At 39.6% G+C, this 12308-nt stretch overlaps 1 protein-coding gene across 1 annotated transcript in view; it reads left to right on the top strand.

Moving 5' to 3' along the window:
- Window positions 1-6206, top strand: part of LOC115297779 (arylacetamide deacetylase-like 4) — a 15654-nt gene extending 9448 nt beyond the window's left edge. The window contains 3 exon segments of the mRNA XM_029945908.1: window positions 5428-5563; window positions 5566-5701; window positions 5704-6206. Of these exon segments, the coding sequence (XP_029801768.1) occupies window positions 5428-5563; window positions 5566-5701; window positions 5704-6206 (775 nt within the window).
- Window positions 6207-12308: the final 6102 nt, after the last annotated feature.

Here is a 12308-nt window from a genome sequence, read left to right as displayed (position 1 = left end):
GCCTTCTCTGACTGACTTATGCCACTTAGTGTGATAGTCTCTAGCTCCGTTGATGTCATTGCAAATGGCAAGATTTCATTCTCTTTTAAGGCTAATAATATTCCATTGTATATAGAAAACAACTTTTTTCAAGTTTTTATTTTAATTTAAATTTTATCTAAATTTATTTTGTTTACATTTCTACTCAGTTTTATTTAAATTCATGAAATTTTATTAAATTTTACTTAATTTAATTTAAATTTTATTTAGTTAACATATATGATAAAAATTGGTGCTGTCTCTCTCTCTCTCAAAAGTAAATAAAAACATTTAAAAAAATCTGGGGGCACCTGGGAGGCTGAGTCGGTTAAGCGTCCAACTTTGGCTCAGGTCATGATCTCACGGTTGTAAGTTCAAGCCCCGCGTCAGGCTCTGTGCTGACAGCTAGCTTAGACCCTGGAGCCTGTCTTCAGATCCTGTGACTCATTCTCTCTCTGACCCTCCCCTGCTCATGCTGTCTCTCTCTCTCTCTCAAAAATAAATAAAAATATTTAAAAAAAATTTTTAAAAATTGGTTTCAGGTGTAGAGTTTAGTGATTCAACACTTACATATAACACCTAGTGCTCATCATAACAAGAGCCCTCCTTAGTACTCATCACCCAGTTATCCCATCCCCCACCCACCTCCCTCCGTCAACTCTCAGTTTGTTCTCTATCATTAAGAGTCTCCTACGGTTTGCTTCCCTCTCTGTCTCTGTCTCTCTCTCTCTTTTTTTTTTTACCTCCCCCATGATCATCTATTTTGTTTCTTAAATTCCACATATGAGTGAAATCATATGGTATTTGTCTTTCTCTGACTTTGCTTAGCATAATACATTCTAGCTCCACTTATGTCATTGCAAATGGCAAGTTTTCATTCTTTTTGATTGCCGAGTAGTATTCCATTGTACATACACACCACGTCTTCTTTATCCATTCATCAATCCATGGACAGTTGAGCTATTTTTGCTAAGCAATAAATACTTTTTAGTATAAGTATCTACCATGTTTTTTTCTATTCTTTTTTTAAAATATTTATATCCAAGTTAGTTAGCATATAGTACAATATGATTTCAGGAGTAGAATCCAGTGATTCATCCCCTATGTATAACATCCAGTGCTTAGTGTCTTCCTTAATTCCCCTTGACCATTTAGCCATCTCCCCACCCGGAATCTCTCCAGTAACCTTCAGTTTGTTCTCTATACTTAAGAGTCTCTTATATTTTGTCCTCCTCTCTGTTTTTATGTTATTTTTGTTTCCCTTCCCCTATGTTCATCTCTTTTGTATCTTAAATTCCACATATAAGGGAAGACATATGATATTTGTCTTTCTCTGACTGACTAATTTCACTTAGCATAATACCCTCTAGTTACATCCACATTGTTGCAAATGGGAAGATTTCATTCTTTTTCATTGACAAATAATACTCTGCTGTGTATATATACCACATCTTCTTTATCCATTTATCTGTCAGTGGACACTTGGGCTCTAGCCATACTTTGGCTGTTGTTGATAGTGCTGCTATAAACATTTGGGTGTATTTGTCCCTTCAAAACAGCACACCTGTATCTTTTGGATAAATACCTAGTAGCATAATTGCTGGGATGTAGGGTAGTTCTATTTTTAATTTTTTGAGGAACCTCCATACTGTTTTTCAGAGTAGCTGCACCAGTTTGCATTTCCACCAGCAGTGGAAAAGAATTCCCTTTTCTCTGCATCCTCGCCAACAGCTGTTGTTGCCTGAGTTGTCAATGTGAGCCATTCTGATTGGCATTAGGTGGTATCTCATTGTGGTTTTGATTTGTATTTCCCTGATGATGAGTGCTGTTGATCATTTTCTCATGTGTCTGTTAGCCATCTGGATGTCTTCTTTGAAAAGTGTCTATTCATGTCTTTTGCCCATTTCTTCACTGGATTATTTGTTTTCTGGGTGTTGAATTTGATAAGTTCTTTATAGATTTTGGATACTAACCCTTTATATGATGTCATTTGCAAAAATCTTCTCCTATTCTGTTGGTTGCCTTTTAGTTTTGCTGATTGTTTCCTTCACTGTGCAGAAGCTTTTTATCTTGATGAGGTCCCAATAGTTCATTTTTGCTTTTGCTTCCCTTGTCTCTGGAGACATGTTGAGTAAGAAGTTGCTGCAGCTGAGATCAAAGAGGTTTCTGCCTGCTTTCTCCTCTAGGATTTTGATGGCTTCCTGTTTTACATTTAGGCCTTTCATCCATTTTGGGTTTGTTTTTGTGTGTGGTATAAGAAAGTGGTCCAGGTTCATTTTTCTGCATTTGCTGTTGAGTCTTCCCAGCACCGTCTGCTGAAGAGACTCTCTTTATTCCACTGGATATTCTCTTCTGCTTTGCCAGATTAGTTGGTCATACATTTCTGGGTCTATTTCTGGGATCTCTATTCTGTTCCATTGATCTAAGAGTCTGTTTTTGTGCCAGTACCATACTGTCTTGATGATTACAGCTTTGTAATACATCTTGAAGTCCAGAGAGACTTGTGGTCATCCTCTAGGGCTTGGTTGGTGCAGCTGGATGAGGCTTGGTGTAATGGCTCATTCTCCATTAGGTGGCACTGCTTAGCTTACTGGGGTGGATTGTTGTGGTGCATGACCACGTATGTGTGCCTAACAGAGACACACACATCTGCACGAATATTTGTAGGATTGCTTAGGATATTGTTATTCAGTATTGTTGTACTGATATAGTTGAAAAGACCTAGGACATGGGTTTTGATAGAGAGGCTGGTGGAGGCTGGAAAGCAGGTAAGATTCTTCAAGCTGCAAGGGTGACTGCAGGTTGGAAAAGATGCCCAGTGTCTGAATTGCTCTCTCATTCCTCATCAAGTCACAATGAGACTCCCTATCTAGGCTCCTGGAGAAGATGGGTCTTTTGCCTTTCACCCCTGCCCTAAGTGGGCAAGAGAGAGTGCAAGAGGGCATGAGACATTTCTGCCTCTTTCTAGCAGGCCTGGATACCGTTAATGGAAAGCATGTAATATTTGTTATGTCTTTTATACTGCTGGAGTTGTATGTTTAACATTTAGTAGGATGTATATCCATTCTAGAAATAGGAAAATGGAGGCTGAAGTTTGTGTTTGCTGCTTCTAGGTGCTCAGCACATCTCACTGCAAGGACTCTACTGAATAGTATATATTTAGTCAAGTTTAAATGGAAACCTATGTTGATAACATTGATTTATTTATCAACATATTTGCTCATTGAGGCAGTATTGCAAGGTTGCAGTCAGTCAAACTCTATCCTTGAAGATGATGCCTCAGTGCAACTGTTAATGGAAACAAAAATCAAGATCTAACAGAAGGCAGTGGCTTTCAGACTGGGATCCCTAGGGCACTGGGATTCCCTTCATTGTTTTAGAGGTGGCCAGGGAGGTCAAAGAGGAAGAAGAATGAGCGAGGCGCTCAGATCCCTTACCCCTGGGCAAAGTTAGAATGACCGACCACTACTTACTTATTTTATACAGTGAGGGTCCTTGTATCATTTTAATAGGAAAAAATAGGGGTGCCTGGGTGGCTCCGTCAGTTGAGCATATGATTTCAGCTCAGGTCATGATCTCACAATTCATGGGTTCAAACTCTGAGTTGGGTTTTGTGCTGACAGCTTGCTCAGAGCCTAGAGCCTGCTTCCAATTCTGTGTCTCCTTCTCTCTCTGCCCCTCCCCCACTTGTGCTCTGTCTCACTCTGTCTCTCAAATATAAATAAATGTAAAAAAAATTTAAAAAGAAGACAAATAATGTTGCTGTTCTAACAAAGTCTGAAAGCCTAAGTCCTAGCCTAGTCTAAGGTGTTAGTTTTCTTTATGCATGCCTTTCAAATTTGATCTTACAAGTAGAATGCACTTTTTTGATGGTTTTAAATGATAGGCTGTAAGAAGAGAAAAGACATTTAGCAACAACTTCAAACAAAAATTTGAGGTTACAGCTGTGTTTTTCATAAAATCTCTAATGCAAGCAGTTTAGCCAAACGGTTTCTATTTTCAAATTGATTTCTTTCTATTATGCAAGTCTTGATTTGTGCATTAGTTAGCTTGTGTTTTACTATTTCTGTAAGTTCAGCACCATGCCCAACTTTATTGAAATATAATTGACATATAACATTGTGAAAGTTTAAGGTGTACAACGTGTCAGATGCACTTTATATTGCAAAATGATTATCATGATAGCATCAGGGGACACTTCCAATATATCACATAATTATTGTTTCTTTTTAGTGGTGAGAACATTTAAGATCTACTTCCTTAGCATACACACACACACACACACACACACATATGTATGTATACACACACACACACACACACACACACACACACACACAGTTAGGTTTAGAGAGAGAGAAGGAAGGAGAGAATCCCAAGCAGACTGCACTGTCAGTACTGAATCCTCTGGGGGACTTGAACTCATGAACCATGAGATCATGACCTGAGCCAAAATCAAGAGTTGGCCACTCACCTAACTGAGCCACTCAGGCACCCCTAGAAGTTCATTTTAAAGTCCCTTCTCTTTGCCCTTGAATTCCTATGAGGAGACACACTTTGGGGGCATAGCACAGCCTTCAGGACACTGTCCAGAGCCAGAGCAGAATCTGTTTCTTACCGGTGTACCTTTTCTCCACCTTCACCCTCAGGGTGCCTCCCAAACCCCTCCCTCTTTCTTTCCCCAACCCTCAAATAGGAGGCAGCTCTGTAAGTCACTGGGAAAGAACAAATCTTGGTCATTAGATTTAAAAAAATTTTTTTTAATGTTTATTTTTGAGAGAGACCGAGTGCAAGCGGGGGAGGGGCAGAGAGAGAAGGAGACACAGAATCTGAAGCAGGCTCTAGGCTCAGAGCTGTCAGCACAGAGCCTGATATGGGGCTCGAACACACAAACTGTGCGATCATGACCTGAGCTGAAGTCAGACGCTTAACCGGCCACTGAGGAGGGCCTACTCATTAGATTTTAATTTTTTTTTAAATTTCATCCTAAAAAAACCTTCCCCTTTATTTGAGCTTTACTTTGCTTATCCCTTTCTCTCTGGATGGCCAGTGGGACAGCCAGGAGCTAGCTTCCTGTGTATTTTCTGGCATCACTGGTTGTTTTGCTCCCATTTCAGAAAGCTCAGTTAGTTTCAAGTTGTGTAATCTTGTGTGGAGTATCTCCAACCATGGGCAGCAGACGAAGCCTAGTGTTGGAATCCAGAATCTCTACCTGTAAGACTGAGAGGTCCTTCATGTCCTCATCCTCACGTAAAAAAAAAAAAAAAAAGGATAAAAGTCCCTACCTCGCAGGGCCATTCTGGGGATTTAGTCAGACACTCTTGCAAGGGGGAGTCGAAGACACAGTTAAAATGGCGTCCAGTGACACTGTCCACACTGCTATGCTTTTGTTCCTTGCTTGCTCCTCAGGTACCGCAAGCTTCCTGATCACCATTACCCCTGCATTTTCCAAGATTGCCTGAATGCCTCCATTCATTTCCTGAAGTCCCTGGAAGCCTATGGGGTGGACCCCTCCCGGGTTGTGATCTGTGGAGACAGCACTGGGGGGGGGGGGCGTACGTGGCCTGTGTCAGCCAGGCCCTGGTGGGCAGACCAGATCTTCCCCGGATCTGGGCCCAAGTCTTGATTTATCCAGTTGTTCAGGTCATCAATTTTTAGCTGCCATCCCACTGCCAGAGCAGAAACGTCCATTCCTCTCCCAGAAGTTCATGATGATATGTGTGTTTAAATATTTGGTTATCAACGTCCACTGGTGGGATGCCATCTTGGAGGGTGCTTTTGTGCCCCCAGACTTCTGGAGAAAGTACAAACATTTTCTCAGCTCTGACAACATACCCAAGAGATTCAGGAAGACATACCACCAACCTGTGTTTCCCGCCCCTTTTAATGAGGCTGCCTATCTGGAAAACAAACATCTTTTGGATGTAGAGAACAACCTGCTGATAAGAGATGACGAGACCATCACTCAGCTTCCTGAGGCCTTCCTGGTGAGCTGTGAGCATGACATCCTCCATGATGACGCCTTGCTCTATAGGAAGCGCTTGAAGGACCAGGGGGTTCCTGTGATGTGGTATCATGTAGAAGATGGCTTTCATGGGTCCCTACTGTTTTTTGGTAAGAAATATTTCTCTTTCCCATGCTCTCTGGAAATTGTGAATGCTGTAACCAATTATATAAAGAGCATATAGCAACCCTGGGGTGCTGATTAAGGAGATGCTGAGTCAATGCTCCTCTGATGTGAGAAGGATGAGTGAGCTTAGAATGATTTTGCTTTGTATATAAGAAAATCCAAATAGTAGCCGTTTCTTTCCAACAATGGTTCGTTTTGGATCCAGCAAGACTAACACTCTCATTCAAGTGAAATGAATATCAAAACAAGAGAAAAATGCCTTTAAAAATTTCTCAAAGCCCTAACACACAAGGGCTGTGCAGAATCAATGGTAACAACTGGTTTTGCTGTCCGTGGTGTGTCTATACTCACGGTGCATCTATACTCATGATACCTAAGAAGGGCTTGGGGCCATGGTGCCTGTTGGACAAGGTGGCACCTAATTGTTCTTGGAATCAAAGAGCACTAGCCAAATTCCAAGAGACTAGTTCCAGATCAGTATCCAGTGGGAGAAATGCTGTTGCAATGAAACTCTTACCTCAAGTTGGCCATTTTGGGGCTGGACTAAAGGCAGATTTCAGGAGAGGTGATGGGAAAAGGAGATTGGGGAAGAAGGAAGGGGAAGCAATGAGGGAAAGAGTGGGCTCTGAGGGGGAGGCCATGAATGTGGTCTTGGCTCAAATCTTTAATCTGAATTCCAAAATCAGATCTCTGGATACCAAGAGGCAGAGTCTCAGACCTAAGTCTGTCTTGGGAACATCTGGATGCCATCTGGAATATGAAAACTGCATTCTCCAAGACAGACAACTTATGCCTTGGTGAGCTTATGTATTGTTCCCACTTTTACAAAGAAGCTTGTCTTAGGGGCACCTGGACAACTCCGTCAGTAGAGTGTGCAATCCTTGGTCTCAGGGTTTTGAGTTCAAGCCCCACATTGGGTAAAGAAATTGCTTAAAAATAAATAAATAAAATCTTAAAAAAAAAAAAAGAAACTTGGCCTTGCTTAGTTCATACCACTTTATCTGCTCCTAGGGAAGGAAAGAGAATCTTGGTGCTGCATGCTGGTGCAGTCCACATTAGTTTTTGCACTGGGCTCATGCTTGCTAGATACATTTGTAATAACACTGGCTATCACTGCTGTCTATACCCACACAAATGCTGGAGATGGAGGTGCTCCCTTCTCTTCAACCAGAGCCTCCCTTGGTACCAAGGACCTTGTCAATAATCAGTGGAAGAGGGAGTTTTACAGGTGTCTTGGATCCTTGCAAATATCTTTTGCCAGAAGATATTTTGTTTCACCAAATAGGAGTTTGGACTGGGCTTCTTGGAACACAGGTAAGCATCACGGTCCATGTGTTATATCCAAGCAGCTTTTTTTTTTCTAATGTTTTATTTATTTTTGATACAGAGAGAGACAGAGCATGAGGGGAGGAGGGGCAGAGAGAGAAGGAGACACAGAACCGGAAGCAGGCTCCAGGCTCTGAGCTAGCTGTCAGCACAGAGCCTGATGCAGGGCTCGAACCCACGAACGTGAGATCTGACCTGAGCCGAAGTCGGAGGCTTAACCGACTGAGCCACCCAGGCGCCCCTCCAAGCAGCTTTGATGGAAGATTATATTAATGATCTATTACTGGGTAACAACATTACAGCGAGCTTAGTTACTTAAAACAGTACACATTTATTATTTCACAGTTTCTGTGGATCAAGGGTCTGAGAACAGCTTACCTGAAATCAAGGTATAGTCTGATCTGAAGCTTGACTGGGAAAAAAATCTACTCCCAAATTCAAGTCATTGGCAGAATTCAGTGTCTTGCGGTTATAGACTGAGGGCTTCGGTTCTTAGCTAGCCAGGAGCCACCCTTAGATTCTAGAGGTCACATAGAATTTCTTGTCAAGTGGGATTCCCCAGATACCTGCTTGCTTCCTTAGTAACTAAGGGAGAGACAGACTATAGCCACTGAAATCTAAAGTACCTAAAACATGTAATCACATATATGATGTAACCTTTGCCGTATTCTGTTAGAGGCAAATTGCTGGTCTTGCCTACACAGGAGGATCATACAAGTGTGTGAACACCAGGGGATGGAGATATGGGGACCACCATAGTCTGTTCACCACTGAAGTTGTCATCAGAAGTTTATTAATTAAAAAATAATAATGGAAACAAATGAGAATGAAAACACAACAGTCCAAATTGTTTTGGGAGTGGTGCCTGGGTGGTTCAGTTGGTTACATATCTGACTTCAGGTTGGTCATGATCTCATGGTTCATGAGTTCAAGCCCCGCATTAGGCTCTGCACTGAAAGTGTGGAGTTTGCTTGGGATCCTCTCTCTCTCTCCCTCTCTGCTCTTCCCCTACTTGTGTTTTCTCTCTCTCTCAAAATAAAAACATAAACTTAAAAATATTCTTTAAAAAAATCTTTGAGATGCAGCAAAAGCTGTTCGGAGAGGGAAGTTTACCGCAATAAAGACCTACCTCAAGAAACAAGAACAATCTCAAATAGATTATTTAACCTTATACCTAAAGAAGCTATAAAAAGAATAAATAAAACCCCAAACCAGGATAAGGAGGGAAATAATAAAGATTAGAGCAGAAATAAATAAAATATAAACTAAAAAAACAATAGAACAGATCAATGAAACCAGGAGCTGATTCTTTGAAAAGAACTAAATTGATAAAACTAAATTGATAAAACTTTAGTCAGATTCAGAGAGAGAGAGAGAGAGAGAGAGAGAGAGAGAGAAGGAATGCAAATAAACTAAATCAGAAATAAAAAAGGAGAAATTAACAATCACAGAAATACAAAGAACTATAAGAGGAAATTATGAAAAATTACATGCTAACAAATTGGACAACCTAGAAGAAATTGATAAATTCCTAGAAGTATGTAATTCCTTAAAATTGAATCAGGGAACAATAGAAAATTTGAGCAAACCAGTTATCAGCAATGGAATTGAATCAATAATAAAAAAATTCTCAACAAACAGAAGTCCAGGATCAGAAGGCTTCACATCAACAAATGTCTACCAGATATTTAAAGAAGAGTTAATATCTATTCTTCTCAAATTATTTTAAAAAAAGAAAATGAAGGAAAACTTTCAAATTTATCCAATGAGGCTAGTAATTCCCTGATACCTAAACCAGATAAAAGCACCACAAAAAAAGAACCACAGACTATCTCTGATGAACATAGATGAAAAAGCCTCAACAAAATACTAGCAAACTGAATCCAACAATATATTAAAAAACTATTCACCATGATCAAGTAGGATTTATTCCTGGGATGCAAGGATGATTCAACATTCACAAAATTAACATGAGTCATCACATCAATAAGAGAAAAGATAAAAACCATATAACCATTTTAATAGATGCAGAAAAAATATTTGACAAAGTACAACATCTATTCATGATAAAAACCCTCAACAAAGTAGGTCTAGAGGGCATATATCACAACCAGATTAAGTCCATATATGAAAAACCCACAGCTAACATCATATTCAATGGTGAAAAACAAAGAGCTTTTTTCTGTAAGGTCAGGAACAATACAAGGATGTCCATTCTCACCATGTTTATTCAACATAGTACTGGAAGTACCAGCCACAGCAATCAGACAAGAAAAAGGAATAAAAACCATTCCAAACTGATAAGGAAGAAGTAAAACATTCACTATTTGCAGATGGTATGGTACTATATATAGAAAACCCTAAAGACTCCACCAAAAAACTGCTAGAACTGATGAATGTTTGCAGGATACAAAATCAACCTACAGAAATACATTGTATTTCTATACACCAATAATGAAGCAGCAGAAAGAGAAATTAAGAAAATAATGCCATTTATAATTGCACCCACAGTAATAAAATAAAAAGGAAGGAATTTAACCAAGGAGAAGAAAGACTTGTACTCTGAAAACCATAAAACACTGATGGAAGAAACTGAAGATGACATAAACAAGAGGAAAGGTACTCCATGTTCATGGATTGGAAGAACAAATATTGTTAAAATGTCCATACTATTCAAAGCGATCTACACATTCAATGCAATCCCTACCAAAATACCAACATCATTTTCACAGAACTAGAAAAATCCTAAAATTTGTATGCAACCACAAGAGACCTTGAATAGCCAAAGCAATGTTGAAAAAGAAAGACAAAGCTAGAGGCATCACAATTCTGGACTTCAAGTTGTATTACAGAGCTGTAGTCATCAAGAAAGTGTGGTATTGGCACAAATATACACACGTAGATCAATGGAACAGAATGGACAATCCAGAAATAAACATATAACTGGCAAAGCAAGAAAGAATATCAAATGGGAAAAAGACAGTCTCTTCAACAAATGGTGTTGGAAAAATAGTACAGTTACATGCAGAAGAATAAAACTGGACCACTTTCTTACACCATACACAAAAATAAATTCAAAATGGATTAAAGACCTAAATGTGAGATCTGAAACCGTAAAAGCCTTAGAACACCATACACAGAAGGTAATTTCTCTGACATTGGCCATAGCAACAGTTTTATAGATATGTTTTGTGAGGCAACAGAAACAAAAGCAAAAATGAACTATTGGGACTATGTCCAAATAAAAAGTTTCTGTACAGTGAAGGAAACAATCAACAAAAACTAAAAGATAATCTACTGAATGGGAGAAGATACTTGCAAATGACCTGTCTAATAAAGGGTTATATCCAAAACATATAAAGAACGTATACAACTCAGCACCAAAAAAACAAATAATCAACTTAAAAATGGGCAAGAACAGACATTTCTCCAGAGAAGACATCCAGATGGCCAATAGACACATGAGAAAATGTTTAACATCACTCATCATCAGAGAAATGCAAATCAAACCCTCAATGTGATATCACCTCACACTTGTCAGAATAGCTAAAATACATGGGAAGGGGAAAGGTGGGGAAAAGAGTTGGGGAGAGGGAGTGAGCCAAATCATGAGAGACTTTTGAATGCTGAGAACAAACTGAGGGCTGAAGAGAGAGGGGGAAGGGGAAGGTCATGGAGTGATGGTCATGGAGAAGGGCACTTGTGGGAAAGAGCACTGGGTGTTATATGGAAACCAGCTTGGTAATAAACTTTTTTTTTTTTTAAAGAATGGCTAAAATAAAAAACAAAAGAAGCAGCAAGTGTTAGAGAGACTGTGGAGGGAAGGCAACCCTCTTGACTGCTGGTGGGAATGTAAACTGGTGCAACCACTCTGGAGAACAGTATGGAGTTTCCTCAAAAAAAATTAAAACTAGAACATCCGTATGATCCATAATCATACTACTGGGTATTTACCCAAAAAATGCGAAAATACTCATTCAAAAGGACATGTGCACTCCTGTTTAGAGCAGCATTATTTACAATAACAAAATGATGGAAGCAGCCTAATGTTCATTGGTAGACGAATGGATAAAGAAGAGGTGGTACACACACACACACACACACACACACACACACACACACTCACACACTGAAATATTATTCAGTGATTTGCAACAATATGGATGGATCTAGAGAGTATAATGCTAAGTGAAATAAGTCAGAGAAAGACAAATACCATATGATTTAACTCATATGTGGAATTTAAGAAACAAAACAAATGAACAAAATCGGGGGTGGGGGAGACAAACCAAAAAACAGAGTCTTAACTACAGGGAATAAACAGATGGCTACTACAGGATAGATGGATGGGGAAAATGGGGGAAATGAGGGAAATAGGCGAAGGGGATTAAGTGTACACCACACCAGAGACCTCAAAGTTTGACTTCCCTAATGAGCTGTGGGAAGAGGTAGGGAGTGCTTCAAATTCCATGTTTGTTTCTGTATGTGTGTGCCTCTATGAATCACGATTGGTATGAGAAGCCTAAAGAGTGATATGAGTTAAATAAAATTGAATGTGTTTTACCCTAACATTTATTTATCTGAAGTTTACATACTTTAAAAAATAATCTCTACACCCAGGGTATCTGGGTGGCTCAGTTGGGGTAACTATCTGACTCTTAATCTCAGCTCAAGTCTTTTTTTTTTTTTAATGTTTTTATTTATTTTTGAGAGAGAGACAGCCAGCGTGAGCAGGGGAGGGTCAGAGAGAGAGGGAGACACAGAATCCAAAGACAGGCTCCAGGCTTTGAACTAGCTGTCAGCACAGAGCCTGAGGCGGGCTCAAACCCACTAA

This window comes from Suricata suricatta, chromosome 8, assembly GCF_006229205.1.
Source record: "Suricata suricatta isolate VVHF042 chromosome 8, meerkat_22Aug2017_6uvM2_HiC, whole genome shotgun sequence".
Taxonomy (NCBI): Eukaryota; Metazoa; Chordata; class Mammalia; order Carnivora; family Herpestidae; genus Suricata; species Suricata suricatta.
The sequence above is the reverse complement of the archived record's forward strand: the minus strand, read 5'-3'. Positions and strand labels throughout refer to the sequence as shown.